An 18,406-nucleotide genomic window follows, 5' to 3' on the forward strand; every position below is an offset into this window, starting at 1 on the left:
TGGGTTTGAATGGGCTCTTTGCCAGACTACTTGCAGAGCAAATCTAAATTTGCCGGAAGTTGTCTGGGTTTTCCCAGGCTACTAAACACGTTCAGAATCACTTTGTTTTGTTCCAAAATGTGTCAGAGTAAAATTAATAATGAAACGCACATAATGTAGTACATAATGTACAAATTACATAAAGTACATAATGCATTCTTAGCATTGCCGCAAAGGCATTAGCGTTTATCTTGTTTTCTCTTTCAATTGAACTACTGGAGCCATTTGATAAGAATCTTGTACAACTTAGGTAAAGTTAGTTTCAAAAGAATGCGCGCTCCGTGGGCGTGGCCACATTAACACCGATGAAGAGGCTCGCGAACGACTGATTACATAAAGACAGAATATTTGTTTTCGATTTGATGTACATTATTTAAAACCTAACATTTCCCTGTTTCTTTAGACATATATGTCTCATGTTTGTGTGACAAGTATTCACTAAGTTACAGTTCAATTTCTAAAGAGAGTAAAAAAAACTTAATTGAGAGGCTGCAGATCAAGCATCATGTTGGTTTTCTTTATTTTGCAAAAAGCACAACATTTTGTTTTTATTGTGAGTATACACAAATAAAAGTAGAAACGTAACAGATTATAATGATGAATTACACTTGCCTGTATGACCAAAATTATTTTGAGTCTCTTTCGCACTGATAAGAAAAAAACGAGGTGGAGGTGCCAGCGCCTCTGCCGACTTCAGAGAGTTATCTGTCGTTGTTTATAGTTAGTAGTCTGAATAATAAGATTTGTTAGCACCAAATATATTATATAATACACTATATTGCCAAAAGTATTGGGACATCCCTCCAAATAACTGAATTCAGGTTCCAATCTGTTCCATGGCCACAGGTGTATAAAATCAAGCACCTATCATGCAGACTGCTTCTACAAACATTTGTGAAAGAATGGGTCGCTCTCAGGAGCTCAGTGAAATCAAGCGTGGTACCGTGATAGGTTGCCACCTGTGCAATAAGTCCATACGTGAAATTTCCTCACTACTAAATATCCCACGGTCAACTGTTAGAAGTATTATAACAAAGTGTAAGCAATTGGGACCAACAGCAACTCGTAAAATCACGTATGCTGAGGTGCACAGTGCGCAGAAGTCGCCAACTTTCTGCAGAGTCAATAGCTACAGACTAGCTTCCGATTAGCTCAAGAACAGTATGTAGAGAGCTTCATGGAATGGGTTTCCATGGCCGAGCAGCTGCATCCAAGCCTTACATTACCAAGTGCAATGCAAAGCGTCGGATGCAGTGGTGTAAAGCACGCCGCCACTGGACTCTCGTGTTCTATGGAATGACAAATCATGCTTCTCTGTCTGGCAATCCGATGGACGAGTCTGGGTTTGGCGGTGGCCAGGAGAACGATACTTGGCTGGCTGCATTGTGGCAAGTGTAAAGTTGTTCAGGGGTTAGTTCCAGTGAAAGAAACTCTTAATGCTTTAGCATACCAATACATTTTGGACAATTTCATGCTCCCAACTTTGTGGGAACAGTTTGGGGATGGCCCCTTCCTGTTCCAACAGGACTGCGCACCAGTACAAAAAGCCATAAAGACATGGATGAGGGCAGGTATCCCAAAACTTTTGGCAATATAGTGTATATAATTAGAATGATTTCTGAAGGATCTTGTGACTGAAGACTGCAGTAATAAATGCTGAAATGCTTTGGCATCACATAAATGAATTGCATTATAAAATATATATTCAATATAATCAATATTGATCAAATAAAGGCAGCCTTGGTGAACATAAGAGACTTCTTTCAAAAACATAATAGTCTTACTAAAAAGTTAAGTTGGCAGTTAGTGTCTTACTAACCTAAACTTTTGAACGGTGTACAAAAGGAAAGATCAAGTACAAGTTCATATTTGTACGTTAATATTAATAAGTGTTGTTCTGGAAAGCAGTGCTTTATTTTAATAATACTGCGGGGAGAGAGGAGTTTTGGGCTTGTTGAGGGCACGTGCGTCAGGGAAATCAGTGGCCTACTTTAGCTTTGTGATTATTCAGGCTGTACGGTACATAAATAACCATCAAAGCCTTTTTCAGATTTTTTGATTATGGAAGCAAGCAAAATTGTTTCCTGAGTAATCAAGCCCATCAATTTGAAGATGGTCCTCTGAAAAAAAGTAAACACAGGCAGAATCACAGAGAGAGGGAAAGAAATAACAAGGTGTACCTGATTATACTGATCCATGAGGGACATGTGTAAACCATTCCCCATGCTTTTTAAAGAAGGATGACAAACGAGGGATGGCATCAAATTATTTAACAAGGACAACCTGCCTTTTTTTCAGAAACACAACCAATAACCCCAAAACAAAACACCAAAAGCAGTTCATTATATTCAGCTGTGAATATTGCAGTAGACTGAAATGAGTTCCGAAATCAGAATCGCATGGCTCGGATACTGATATGCTCTGAAGTATTTTGCTATACGTGTTAAATTAAAGAATTATTGCTTAATAATGATTTTCAGAGAATTAGCAATCGAACACCCAGAGATATGCTATTCCATATCTACACAGCGCGGCTGAAATAAAAATGATTAACACGGGAAGTCATATATGTGAGTGTGCCTTGAAGGCACAGAACAGCTATACCTGCCAATCAATATGACAGATTTAGTAACAATTGATTCATTACGCTAGTACTATGACACAAGCATTATGAGTTTTAGAGATTTTATAGGAATTTATGGCAAAATATTGTAACTAGCATAATTAAACATGACTAGTCGATAAATATACAGTGCATTGTTATGGGAAGATTCTCCAGCGATCCAGCGTTCCAAGTAATTTAAAACACTGCACTTTTTCTGTAGTTTATTGCGCATATGTTAAAAAAGGGGAAAAAGAGTAAAACTGTGTATTATGCGAGACTAAGCACGACTTACATTGCATGTTGAATTCAGTGAGCCACGTCAAGTTTATGTAATATCAGAAAAAATTAAGTTATAGGCTATAACATTTTAACATTCAAATAAAGTGTCAAGAAAACAAACCCAGTTCATTATGCTGGAATGAAAGGTCAAACTGAGCACATGTAGTGCATTGTGGGAAACAGTATCTCAAGCAGTGCTCTGTTTGTATCCTGCACATTTTGGCAAATACAGTAGGTTATATTCTATATGCATTCGCAAATTTCACATAATATGCACAGTGTACAGTCAGTAGTGAACACTGTAAAAATAAGAGTAAACTCTCTTATTCCCCTATGGTCGTAATCATAGGGGAACCACTTTTGGTGCTATATAGCACCATATCTTAACATGTTCTGTATATGGTAGTGGTGCTATATAGCACCTTAGTCAGCGGTGCTATAAAGCACCTCAGCCAAAGAACTGATGAAGAACCGGTGAAGAACCGCTGAAGAACCACTGAAGCATCAAAATTGGTGCTATACAGCACTTAAAAAAGGTTCCCCTATGATTACGAGCCAAGAACCACTTTTAGTGCCATATAGCACCTTTTTTTTAGAGTGTAGTATGATAGTGGGCCAATCTGAATATAACATTAAGACCACAAAAGGACTAATTCTGCCCTCTGTTGGATAATAAGAGAAGGCATCTGAATGCTTCTGCTCAAAATCTAAATTATTAGATTTAAATGAAAACACCTCATGAAGAGCAACCGAAAACAAGTTTTTTTCCAACTTGTAAAATTTGTGATACGAGCCTTCCACTCAATGTTATGTAAATATGTTGTGTGCAATGATGTGTGACGTTCAGTGTGCATCAAATATGCCCTAGCAGGAAATAAAATGTGTCCTAACAGGAAGTGTCACGGAGCCCGGTGAGTAATCAATTTGTGAGTGTCTGACAGGCTGCAGGGAGTCTGCATCGACTGCCAGGAGATGATGATGATGAATGGGGCCTATGGTTTTGTTTGTTTTTGTAGTTGTCGTTTCAACGGGCCTCTGACAGTGGCCTGTCAGGACAAGTTGCCGGTGGAATTGGAAAGTGGAAAGCTTGACATAAGGTTTGGAAGTTAACTAAAGAGTCTGCTCATGCAGAAAACTCAAAAGGTGCTTTTGTACTGCTTTTGTCCAGGCAAGTTTACCACTGGTAGGCCTATGTGTAACAATTTATAACAGATGATCTTATGATGCTAAACCCTTGGACTAGATTAATCACCAATTAACTCTTTTCTCTGCATTGATGGAATTTTCTAGCAATTCATGTTTTCTTTGTTATACGGTAAGGGGCGCTATTAGGCATCTTCTGAAAGAGTACAGAATCTCTGGGTCCAAAAACAAGTGAAGAAGAAGCAGAAACGAGAGATAGATGCATCGCTTAAAGTCACCATGAAATCAAAGTTGACACATTTTTAATGTAATATTGTAGTGTTTATTATAAATGATTTATCTGTGCACTTCATTCATATTTTTATAATTCACGTGCCCTCATAATCTTTAATCAAAAATGTTAACCTTCCATCCCCCCTCGAAATTACTTCTCTTCCTGTCATGTGCTATGGCGCAAGGGGCAGGGCTATTACGGTCGGTCTCGTTTCTGCCTCCATTTTGTTTGCAGCGCCCAATTTCCAATACAACGATCCAATCAATTCACAAAAGATGAAATCAAGCCCCATCCTACATTTTTTTCTGATTTCAGAAGCCGTTTCAATCACAATAGGAAAAAAAAGAACAATCGCAACTTCCATTTCATGCCGACTTTAAAGGGATAGTTCATGCAAAAATGAAAATTATCCTATAATTCACTCACCCTAAAGCCATCCTATGTGTATATGACATTCTTCTTTCAAACGAATACAATCAGAGTTATATTAAAAAATGTTCTGGCTCTTCCAAGCTTTGAGTAAATGGCAGCCCAAAATTTGAAGATCAAGAAAGTGATTTTTTTGTAAGAAAATCCATATTTAACACATTATAAAGTAAAATATCTAGCTTCCGTCCGCTGCTTCTTATAAAAACCCATCGATTCGCTTCAGAAGGCCTTTATTAACCCCCCAGAGCCGTGTGCATTACTTTTATAATGGATGGATGCACTTTGTTTGTCATCAAATTTTGGGCTGCCATTATAATGCTAAGATTAGCCAGGACATTTTTTTATATAACTCTGATTGTATTCGTCTGAAAGAAAAATGTCATATACACCTAGAATGGCTTGAGGGTTAGTAAATCATGGGGTAATTTTCATTTTTGGGTGAACTAACCCTTTAAGCATATGTAAGCTAACTTGTTCAACAAACAGCACATAAATCAAAACTTCCTAATGTTACCCGAATTAAATGTAAAAGCCATGAAAAGGTATAGGATTGTGCATGATTTGGGGGTATTGATGGACTCGATCTAGTGCTGGGCGGTATACCGGTTCATACCGAATACCGGTATTTATTTTTGTTATGATATGAATTTTGATGATACCGCAATACCGGTATATGTCGCTAAACAACGTTCGGAACGCGGCGCAGCGCGTCATTGTTTGAGAGGGGACCGATTTCACTGTTGCACTGTACTGGTGAGAGCAGTCAGAACACAGCTGAGATCGCATCTAAAGCCTATGGCTGAATCCGAATCTGAAACCCCTATACCCTCATTCACTATTCCCGTACGTTATCACATTATTTGAAGGAGTGAATGAAAACGAGTGCGTGAAGTCGGACAACCGTTGTGTGTACATCGGCTGTACACTCGTTATTGCGGTGTGATGTGGGATAGACTGAGTGCACTCAATAACGTCCAATGGTTTCGGACACCACTACAAAGCGCTGTCCCCTCCAAATAATGCCCTATTTGAAGTTATAGGGGGCTATTTCTGATTCAGCCCTTGATTATAGCGGAGAAACTACACGCGGCGCGCGCGAGAGAGCAGTTTCTGCGCGGAGCGCCGTGATGAGATTAACAGCGTTCTCCTCATGGATCATATTGCACATATATAGACCGTTGCGAGCGCGTTTAAGTTTTTAATGGACATATTTCATATACTCTAGTGCTCTGAACAAGTACAAGAAGCGTGTATGCGCACATATTTCATCACATCTTCTTCAAATTAAATGTGCACTGATTTGGCTACACTGAACCATATGATCACGACCACTATGACACGATCGATTATTCTGCTATACAAAAGACAATGAATGATGCAAGTTAATAAATAAACTGACAATTCAAAGAAGAATGGGCAAAAAAGTAACTGCTTTATTCTTTCTGTTAAACTGATGTGTGTCATTTGTTCAGAGAGTGCTCTTAAATGTATTGCAAATATCCGCGTTTCTCCCTCGTTTTGTCAGTTTGTTGTTATATAGGGTTAGATTTTTAAAATGCTTAAGGTGCCCTCAACTCTGTTTTTTTTTCTATCCGTGGTCATATTTTAATATTCATGTGCCTGTAATGAGTGTGTTGTAGGTCTGTTTTATTGTCTCTCCATAGCATAATTTTGTGGGGCTTTGCAAACCTGTATTAACTCTAGTGTGGAGTTTTTCTACAATATTCACCCGTCATGACAGTAAAATAGGGCATTCCAGTCAATCTAGTTAATCAGTAGAAAATGTGGTTAACACCCGGTCATGCATAGGGGAAAAAAATACCGTCATATACCGTGAAACCGATATAATTTAGAAAAATACCGTGATATACATTTTCGGTCATACCGCCCAGCACTAACTCGATCTACACTGTTTATGTTTTGAATTATCATTATGAATCCGATCTGGATGTAGTCTTTAAAGGGGTACTTCAGCGCTGGGAAGATGAATGTGTATTTAAACTGGGTCATTTATGTAGTAGAAATGTAATTATTTTTGAATTTGGTGCCCTCTAGACTGAGAAAAGACAGAAAATGTATTTTTGTCTCATGTGGATGAAAGACAACAACTCCCAGAATGCACTTGCTTCACTGCCCAACGAGGCCACTCCCAAAGCCACGGCCACTGGTTATCACTTGCCCACCATGACACTCCCACCGTCATTTTGATTTGCATAGTAATAAAATAATTTTGTTCAGTTAGAGAATAGACACTACAATTAAAAACTGAACGTGTCTTTTAAATAGTGTGAGTGAGCCGGACGAAAGTCACGGCACAAACGCAGCAGGAGTCAGATTTCATTCATCACGAGAGCGAAGAGCTGAGGTAAGCGTGGCAGTCATTCACGACGCGTTTCCAGTCTGGCGCATTTTCAGATCACTGAAATCTGAAACACATCACTCCGCACTGCTCCGTTATGAATGCCCGAGCCAAGCGGCCGTGTGCATTTACATTCTGTGAGTGAGATCCCATCCCTATGGGCGGGTTGAAAGCATGCAGAACTAGCTCCTTCAACTGGCTGTAGTCTCTAGCCTCTGGCCTAAAAATCCTAGGATTTTTTCCAGAAATAAAATGCATAATTCTCTTGTCTCAGGGGGACATGAGGGGGGAAAAGTATGATAATTTGAATATACTACCGGGTTTCTACTGATACAAAGCTTAATGCTAATCGCTGAAGTAACTCTTTAAAAATTATATATTTTCTCAGCTTTTTTTCAAAATTTTGCTTTTTTATGAAACTTACCTACATTAAAATGTTGATTAAAAAAAAAAGAATGCATAAAACTAGAATAAAATATTTTTGGTGTTGTGTGTTTAAAAGTAGTCTTCTTTCTGTTGATGTATTGTACGTTCAGATGTTCATATAACTAAATATTCTGGGGGCCACAAAATATTTATGAAATGGATCAAAAATGCGGGCACTGGCTTGCAACAATTATTAGACCTCTTTTGCATAGATACCGTGTTTGGTTAATTCTAAGTTTTTGAAAGAAAACTTACATCATTAATAATGCAAGCCTGCTTCATGTTGTTTGCCTCTCTGCAGGCTAAATGAATGTAATAAACTGTTCCACCAAGATAATAAAAGATAAAATTCAATAAAATACAACTATATATAACACGTCTTTAATTTAAATCTTGATTGATTAAATTTTGGAATTAAATTGACATTTCATTCTCAATTGAGTTCTGAATGTGGCTCAACCCAGATGAACCCAACTCTGAATACCTTCAAGGAAATGAGCTCTGTAGAGTAAGATCTGTGTGAGGGGAATTCTCTAATGCTGACACAGCCATAAGGGGATCTATCAAATAATCCGCCCACTCGGAACAAATGAGGATAAATATATTTAAAAGAAGTAGTAAAGCATGCTATCAAAATGGAATCAAGTCAGCTTTAAACTGACATGTAATTGAAACATGTCGCTATGTAATTGTTATGGAATCCTGATGATGTTGCAAATTGTTTTGATGTGTTAGTCACCTTCAACAAGTAATTACCAGTTATTGCCCTTATTGAGACACTAAACACATGTAAGCTTAAATAAATCCAAGAGAACTGTTCACAGTAATTAGATTCCCAGCGTGTGCATGTCTGTGATGCAGAAATTTGCATCACAAGAGATTTGTCATGGCAATTTAGACCTTAACAAAGAGTTGACAGAATGAACCCAAATACTGACCTCGGAAATTTGATGCTGGTAATAAAATTAAACTAAAGGAATTTTCTTCAAACAATGGCTTCCACTCACCCCTTAGTTTGTAAAAGTAAACAAATATGACATTTAGAATAATGAACTTACAATGGAAGTCTACTGGGAAAGAGAAAAAAAAGGTTTAAAAGAAAAAGTGATTTAGTAGATTAAAGGTATAATTATAGATTAAATGTATAATTCAGTGTGGCAAGTCGAGGCCTAGTGAGAACGAGGCAAGGCCGGTGGCGTGAGAAATAATGAGCGCCAGCTGCACGCCGCACCGGTCTCGAGTCTCACGGAGGAGCTCGGATGCATAAAATGAGGAGCGACGACAATGAAGGACAACAGAGGACCAGGCCTGGACTTTTATATTGTGTCTGTTTATGTTTTATTATGTGTGTGCGGCAGTCATCTGTGAGGAGGCTGCCATTTTTCCTTTCAGTTTGTGTTTGGTTTCGATTTGTTTGAACGTTTCCCGGTTCCCGCCTCCGTCTTCCCATAACAAAGAACGTTGTTACATTCAGCTTTTTCAAAATAATGTTCTAATCTTTCACGCTTTCCTCAACGTTCAATTATGCAATCATCACATTTGAATGCTATTGAGGCTTTACACAAACCACAAAACACAACCCCTTCATTCATGAGGAAGCAAGCTGAATGTCGGAGAACTGTCAGAGCTAGCTGTTTAATCTGATTTAGACTTTGTGCTACAAGATTAGCTGAGAGATAACCTCACATACATGAAAGAGTCAGACGCAGCCAATAAACTGATCACCGCACTGTAAAACAGCCATTACAAACATACATTTCAAGAGCTTTGTGAACAATAAGTGATTCATTAAGGAGATCACACATGTTGAGTCAGGAGATGTTGTACATCTTTTACCAGCAGCAAAAATGAGAGTACAACATGTTTTCTTAGAGTCTGGATTAAATGGAGTCTGGATGGCTAGAACACTGCGATTAATTGTTCAGCCTTGAAATATTGTTGACTTTAGCTACAAATATTATGGAACAAATATCTAACAAATCAATCTCAAATTCTCCAAAACATTCCAAAATATGCTTGAAGTTTGAAAGTATTCTTTCATGCAAATATTCATCTTTACAAGAGCACAGAAAATAGCCACTCTGCGATACTATAGGAATTGTTCCTATAGAAAATATTTTATAAATTAAATTTCATGTAAATGATGCGACACGGCATGGAGGGTTAGATGCAAGCTTCAGAGGAGGGGACTTTTTATGTATTTATTTAGCTTTTATGTGTTTCGTTATGACAGACACTATTCAGAAGACTATCTATGTATGAAAAATCTACAATTTCTACTCAATGTTTCTCTAACAAAATGGGCTTGGAAAGACCAGTATTTACTTTCATGTTTTTGGGTGAACTTTTTCTTGAACCTTTTTTGTCTTTATAAAAATAACTCACCCACACTGATGTAGTTGCCAGCCAGGAAGAAGTTCCAGTGTAAGAGTGTACTGCTGAGGGAAGAATCCGTGTCATTGGTGAAACCTATAGATCTCATGGACAAATTGGGAGAATCCGTACTGATGCTCTGACCACCAGAGAACAGGGAGGTGTTCAGAGATACTGTGTCCATATTGCTTAGTTTCTTTAATTCAAAGGGATTGCAAAACCATTAAACAACCCCAGGAATAGTCTTCTACACAGGTTCTACAAATTACTGGAAAAAGCTGTCTGTTGTTTCACAATGGTGCTCTTCTTGATTTAAAGAAAAAAGAACTCCAGGTTTCCAGTGTACAGCAGGAAGTTTAGCAGATGTTCAGACAGAGTCAGAGGTGGGACGTCTCGGTTTGGGAGTGATTAGGGTTGAGTGTGTGTGGAACAAACATCTGACGGAACTCCACAGCCAGTAATTGACCTGCGACAGGACGAGGTCAGTGTACTGATGGCCTGGAACAAAACCACACCTGCAGCAAGGTGCACACCTGTTAACAAAGGGCAAATACAAGGCTTTACAAACTACACAAACATTTTATAAACATGTACTCCTTATACAATGAAAAAAACGTTGAAACAATTTTTTTCCTCAAAAATTGCTAGTAAATTTTCACAAATAATTCCAAAAATGAACAGGTAACACATCGAATTAAGCATGTCATTTTAGAGGAGAAAGACTTAAATAGTATTTTCTTGTAAAACATAGTCTAATAATTTCTGTTATATTGAAAAAAAGTAATTTATGTCCAAGTTCACACTGCATGTTTTTAGGCCCGATTTTCACTCGCTGACAGGTTTTGCAAAATCGCAGACAAAATCTCCTCCAAATCTCTTTGCAGAACACAATCCTTGCTCCCCACATCTCCCCAACCATTTCCCCCTCCACAATTAGATTATCTTTTTCTCCTTTTCAGCAAACAGACAATTTGGATCTCAAGCTTCTTGCGGGCTATCATTTTTAATAACAATTCCAGTCTCGTGTGAGAACTCCGGTCTCACACACGCATGATCTTGCGTTAAGGAAATAACGGACTGCTTGACTCCTAGGGACCCATGTGATTTTAAATAACATTAACAAATGCACACTATCACCATAAAACAAACAAACATGAAATGCATTAATGATTTCAACCCAATCAATGTTTCGATCATTTACTCTGTTTCACCAATCGTCTTTGAGCTGATTAATGTGTGAGAGTGAAACAGTCATAGTTGTATAGATTTTGACAAACTTTAAGAAAACCTTGATGACAATGACATCAGTTTGCGACTGCTTTTAAACATGCATTGAAGCTTAGAGCCTCAACAGCAATATAACACACACACTGCAAACCGTGGACACACACACCCCGAGCAGTGGGTAGCCATTTTTGCTGCAGCGCTCAGGGAGCAACTGGGGTTTAGGTGCCTTGCTTGTCATTTCTTGCCGATATTGAGAGTCAAACCTGCAACCTTCGGGTTACCAGTCTGACTCTCCCTTATAAAAGGCAGTGTGCATGCTGGTACTATGGTACAATGGTTATATCAGATGGTCTTTTAATGTACACCATAGTCAGGGGTGTAGCACCGAATCTTGGGTCCTTCACCAAGACAGTGGGGGAGACACTTACCATCATCCCATGATCCACGCTATTCATCAAACTTAAAAAAAAAATAATAATAGTGTAAAACTATACACATAGCACTCACTAATAGAAAAAAAAAAACAGTTGTGTACTGTATATCATGTATACAGTAAAACACTCATATTTGTGTATGAATTGTGCTAAACTTAAATAGAGCACCCCAGTATCCCCTTATAGAGGAAAATTACAGTTTAATGATATTTAATCGGAATTTTGTTTGATTAAAAGACATTGTGCTTTGTTTTCCAAAACATTACAATCTTTCCAAACTATTGAACAGTGTAGGTACCTCTACAACTATGATGAACACATGATAAATATTACCCTGAGCCATAAATTACATATCTGATATTTATACTACCATCAGTTACATGTGTTTAAGAATAATAGATGCTGAATTGTATACATGGTAGTAATGATGGCACTTGTGATATTACTTTAATCTTACATGATATATATATATTACATATATATTAGTGGTGGGCCGTTATCGGCGTTAACGTGCTGCGTTAACGTGAGACTCTTATCGGGCGATAAAAAAAAATATCGCCATTCATCTATTCTCAAAGTTGGGTTGGGAGCTGGGTCTATACTACGCAAGCTATGATGACTTTCACCTTGATATTTTAGAGCGGATGTATACCTAGCCGAATTGCACTGTAGTAGGGGGCGAGAGAACGAGTCTTCGAACCTGTGTGTATGCCTACTAGTGTTGTCAAAAATATCGATATTTCGCTATGTATCGGTACTGAAATATCTGAAACGAGACGATACTCCTTTTCTACAGTATCGATATCAGCTGCGCTCTCCTCCTCTCCAACCAACAGCGAGTTGACATGCACCCGCCTCCTCTCATTCAGTCCGTTTAATCCTCTGAACATTGCGAAAGGGTGTTCTGCTGGATTTTTCCTCGTGACAGCGTGTTAGTATTGGTGTGACCGGTCTGAATTTTGCGCGGGGTTGCACATTACGTTAATTCTACTAATTTCCGCAGATTTCGCGCTCGCATCTGAAGCGCACATACACATACCGTAATAAAGCCGCCCCTGACAAGTGCAAAAATTAGCTCCTTTTTCCATCTTATTAATGGTCAAATACACTCAAAAATGTCTCAATGCCCATCTTGGTGAGTTTTAGCGTAAACACAGTCGTGACCAGCTCACAGGAACAGTGGGATCCATGCGTGCGTCAGGTCTTAAAGGGACAGAAGTTATTTATTATTCAAACTACAAAAAGACAATCGATCACTTACGAGCACACATATTCTGAATGCCTTCAGCAGAATTCAAATGAGCCATTTTAATCTAGATTAATCTAGATTAATTCCAAGATTACAGTGAGATTAATCTAGATTAAAAAAATTAACCTATGCCCACCACTAATATATATATAAGCTTATTATCATCATGTCATCTTAAAATTATATGACCAAGTTTGCTCATGTTAATATTTTAATGCAAGATCCACACAAACATCACTTACATATTGTAACCATATTTACAGTTTATCTTTAAAGATTTCCCACACACTTTTTTTGTTACTTCATTGTTTAGAGTACGATAAGACCGTTTATCACCGGCTTAGAAACAAGCAATTTCTCATTATGTATGAAATTGCAGTAGGAAAATGCAGACTCCTGTGCAGCAAACATCTATTTACACAACATAAACAGCGCCTTAACGGTTCTCACTTGGGAATTTGTGAGGAATTGTTTTCCCTTATATTTTCTCCCCTACTTTTTTTATCTGATCTTTGTTTGAACATTGTACGCGGCAGCGTTGCAACTCAAAGATCACCACACTCAGATGATTGCTCCTCTCCGGCGAGTCCACTCTCCTTCATAGCCAGCGTTTTGCAATGTTCCCAGACAACCAATCAAATCATGCAAATCGTGGCGCCTCCACACGTGTGCCAATGTTTGTCAAATGAGTGAAAAGAGAAATAGTGCAGACGCAGTGTACACGCACAATTTTAAAATAATAATAATAATAATCAATTGCAAGATCTTCAAGGGCTCCTCATACGCCAGGGCCCTACACACTCTGTCACCCTTTCACCCCACTTACGACGCCCCTGACAATAGTACTGACTTATATTAAAGACTTTTAGATATACAAAGAGGGTACACACTCATATTACTATGAACGGGAGAAGGTGCAACGCACAATATGGCAGTATAAGTCCCGCCTTCTACAAAAAAGAGCCAATGGTCAATTGGTAAAGTCACTGCGTCACTACAACAAGTATGTGCATTGGCTGGTCGCAGGGGCGCCGCTAGCAATTTTGGGCCCTATGAAAGAATTTGATGTTGGGCCCTCTACCACACCAACCTAGCTATCCAAAATCTTTGTCTGCAATTTAATAATACTGACCAATTAAGCTCCGCTCGCTCAACCCAGAATGCCCCGATTGGCTGATGAAACATTGATTAAAATTAAGATACAATTTATAGAAAACAAAACTTAATGAAGTGGTCACAATCATGTCTGATCAACTCCATTCATCTCATGCTGATCACTTTTCATAATCGACATAGATTGACAACATAGACATAAAAAAAACAACATAATATTTAAAACATAAATATAAAAATAAATACCTTAATGGCTGCAACAATTATAGCACAGAGAATTTTCATGTCGGAGTGGGATATGAGTGAACGTAGTTTTTACCGGTGAGCGTGAGCGGTTCATGAGTGGAGCGTTTTGCTGGATTTTGCTGGAAATGTGCCATCATTTTTTTATATTTGTAACTCTTTGGTAGATTATATATTTATTATACATTACTACTAGTACTGTTACTACTAATAAAACCGATCTCTGGGGGCCCCAAAAGTGTGTGGGCCCTTAGAATCGCCCCCCCCTTAGCTACGCCCCTGGCTGGTCCAGCCTGAAAATTTGAGCATTTAGAAACAATATTAATGAGACAGTTGTTGACAGATTTCATTAGCACATTTTTCCATCGGCAACATGTGAGCATTGCCGGTGCACAAGAAAAAGTGAGGGTATACATTCAAATATAGAAGTGCCGGCACCTTCAAGCTGAACATATTATACTAAATAACATGTTATTACCATGGTGACCCCCACCGCCCACGGAAAAATTATGTATTGCCATGGTACATGTTTAAACAGCACAGTATTATCTTGGTAGCACATCCAATTTAAAATACAATGATATCACAGAAACACATACAAACATTGGAATGAATGGAAACTTTCATATTACTGAAATGAAAAACAAATGATGTAATCACTTAAGTCTTATCTTTAATTTTTGTGTGGCCGCCAGTGTAGTCTATACTTCAAGAGAGCAACAACAACTGAACACTCCCATCATAATCAATGCTGATCTCTTACAAGACCTCTTTCTGAATTCCACTCTCCACTCTGTCAGGACTTTATGACACTGAGCTCAGCTAGAGACATGTCAACTGCCAGCTAACCTGAACAATGGCTTTAATGTTCACTTTGAGTGCTTGCTGTGTTTGACGTGACATGTTGATACCTGAGGATGCAGGACTGGACGTGTCAGCAATGTAACACCTGGCCTCAGGTAACAGACAAGCTGATGAGAGGGGTAAAAACCCCTGATCCCCTCCCTCTAAAACACCTCAGTCTCAGCTAAAACAAATCTGTCTGGCTTAAATTCCTCAGCAGACAAAACAATGGATGCCTATTAACACTTCACTTGATAAAACTGATAACACAGATAATACTGTCTTCACTTGATGCCTGTGTATACTATGCATTTACTATATGTATTTCTTTTTAATGCATGATGTCTTTATATGAAGAAAAAAATCTATAATACTCTATAATACTTACACTATATTGCAGTGTTGGGACACCCATCCAAATAATTGAATTCAGGTGAACGCAGGTGTATAAAATCAAGCACCTAGGCATGCAGACTGCTTCTACAAACATTTGTGAAAGAATGGGTTGCTCTCAGAAGGCAAGCTCAGTGAATTCAAGCGTGGTACCATGGTAGGTTGCCTCGGTTGCAAAGTCCATTCGTGAAATTTCCTCACTATTAAATATTGTACGATAAACTGTTAGTGGTATTATTAAAAAAAAGTGGAAGTAATTGAGAACAACAGAAACTCAGCCACAAAGTGGTAGGCCATGTAGCTACAGACCTCCAAAAAACTTTGTGTGGCCTTCAGATTACCTCAAGAACTGTGCGTAGAGAGCTTCATGGAATGGGTTTCCATTGCCGAGCAGCTGCAGCCAAGCCTTACATCACCAAGTGCAATGCAAAGCATTGGATGCAGTGGTGTAAAGCACACCACCATTGGACTAGAGCAGTGGAGACGTGTTCTCTGGAGTGACTAATCATACTTCTCTGTCTGGCAATCCGAAAGACGAGTCTGGGTTTGGCAGTTGCCAGGAGAACGGTACTTGCCTGACTGCATTGTGCCAAGTGTAAAGTTTAGTGGAGGGGGGGGGTAAGTGGGGTTGGGCTTTGCCCCTTAGTTCCAGTGAAAGGAAATCTTAATGTTTCAGCATACCAAGACATTTTGGACAATTTCATGCTCCCAACTTTGTGGGAACAGTTCGGGGAAGGCCTCTTCCTGTTCCAACATGACTGCGCACCAGTGCACAATGCTTTGAAGACAAAGCGTCCACAAAGACATGGATAAGCAAGATTGGTGTGGAGGAACTGGCCTGCACAGAGTCCTGACCTAAACCCGATAGAAAACCTTTGGGATGAATTAGAGCGGAGACTGCAAGCCAGGCCTTCTCGTCCAACATCAGTGCCTGACCTCACAAATGCGATTCTAGAATAATGGTAAAGAATGCACTCCTTAACCTTGTGGAAAGCCTTCCCAGAAGAGTTGAAGCTGTTTTAGCTGTAAAGGGTGGGCCAACTCCATATTAAACCTTACGGATTAAGAATGGGATGTTATTAAAGTTCATGTGCATGTAAAGGCAGGCGTCCCAAAACTTTTGGCAATAAAGTGCATATTCATGACTACACATTAAGAGTATAATGCATTATTACTGTGACATAATTGTTATATTATATTATAATGCACTATACTCTTTAAGGGTAAAACCTTGAATGCTAAGTATTTGTACTATTTGCATCAATAAGTGTGACTACAATTATTCACAAGAACATACAACATTTTTACCTATGTATGTAGGGAATTATGAATGCATTATAAATGTATAATGCATTAAGAACAACATTAAAATGCATTATATAAACATACTTTAAGTAATGTCCTATAGTATGGGTGAATCTCATAAAAATCCCAGTCATATGTCACCACCAAAAAGCTGCACCTGTGCCAAATTATATATTGTAAATAATTATTGGGTACATTGATTCAAAACAAGTCAGTCCAGACAAGTTGTACTTGTAGCAATTTCTTTTTTTCAGTGCAATGTAACAAAATAATTATTATTTATTTTGATTAAAATTACAGTATAATAATACTTTTGTATTATTGTTGAACTAACTCTAAATGATTATTTATTGTGATAGCATTTGTAGTGCAATGTGTACTTTGCTAATTTAAATTATAAAAATAATTTATCACACTTAAGTACAGCATTGCATTAATAAGAATCTAATGAGAATCACCAGTAATTATAACTTTGAGGGAAATGTGTGTAATTATCACAAAATTAATGTCACAATATATACTTAATTTTCTATGTGGGGGTGATATGTAACCTGTTCATGAGGTTCAGTTGTCTATTCAATATTAATGTGACATCAAAGGTATTTGAAGATCAATGACTGAAATAGGTCAGAGATTGTGGAATGAATCAGAAGCACTGTTGTTTACAGACTCTCTCATTCACTTCAGGTTCAAAGCAGAGGCAGAGACAATTGAACCCTTAGTTTTATAGGAAGTAAGGAAGATGTATTGCCTCACAAAACATCCATTCGGACACTGGCACCTCTTTAAATCTGCTACCGAAAGATACACAAAAGCCATTGTGTGTTCAGCCTTAGCACTGTGCTGACAGGAAACACAGTGAGTATGCAAATGTTTCTCCTTAATTTCCTTCCTTTCAGCATAGTATAAGAAAAACAAAAAGAGTGTCACTATCGATCAAACGTGCAGATCATTTGCTTTCAGATAAGCAAAGCCATTTTTGCGAAGCAATAACAAAGACACATGGTTGATCTTAACATCCCCCGAGAACAAGCCTGCACTCAACACAAAGCACTCAATACACAACGTAACATGAGATCTGGCCAATCTGGCTGAACCAAACACACACACACACTATCACAGCACAAACAACATTCCAGTATCTGAAAGCCAAATGTCTGTATAATTTCTACTGGATTACAGATTTTCTTTCTTTTCCTGTTGTCTGCATGGAAAACAGATCAGAGATGGTGCACGGCAAATAGCAGATGTGTGTTGACAAGCTAATGGCATACCAGCTGGCAGGCTGGTGACCGTCGATCGCTCAGAGTCGCTCCCCACTACACAGAGAGAATGACACAATAGACCTTTTATTTCAGTTTCAACCAACCAGTTCGCATTGCAACTCACAAGACGTCCAACATTGCAGTGTTTGGGTTGAGATTTTCAAAGGAAAAAGGGAGCATAACTGTGTCACCCACGTTGACAAACAAAATCTACTTTAAATGGAACTAAAGTGACTCAGATGAATTATAACCATTGCACATAAACATCTGAAATGACATAGATAGTAGGGTGTTCCCTGCCTAAGTACACCGGTTAAGTTTTAATTTATGGCTGTCTGATTCATGTTTAGCCTGAGGCACAGGTCAAATTTAACAGCCACAGATTAAATCAGGTTTCTCCTATGAGT

The 18,406-nt window shown here is 38.4% G+C and overlaps 1 protein-coding gene across 1 annotated transcript in view; it reads right to left on the bottom strand.

The window, feature by feature from the left end:
• The window catches only part of plch2a (phospholipase C, eta 2a), a 187,906-nt gene that overhangs the window by 167,891 nt on the left and 1,609 nt on the right, over positions 1 to 18,406 (bottom strand). The window contains exon 2 of the mRNA XM_079828247.1: positions 9,940 to 10,460. Within this exon, the coding sequence (XP_079684373.1) occupies positions 9,940 to 10,111 (172 nt within the window). The 5' untranslated portion in view covers positions 10,112 to 10,460. The remainder of the gene's footprint in view (positions 1 to 9,939; positions 10,461 to 18,406) is intronic.

Source organism: Gobio gobio (assembly GCF_949357685.1).
Source record: "Gobio gobio genome assembly, chromosome: 10".
NCBI lineage: Eukaryota > Metazoa > Chordata > Actinopteri > Cypriniformes > Gobionidae > Gobio > Gobio gobio.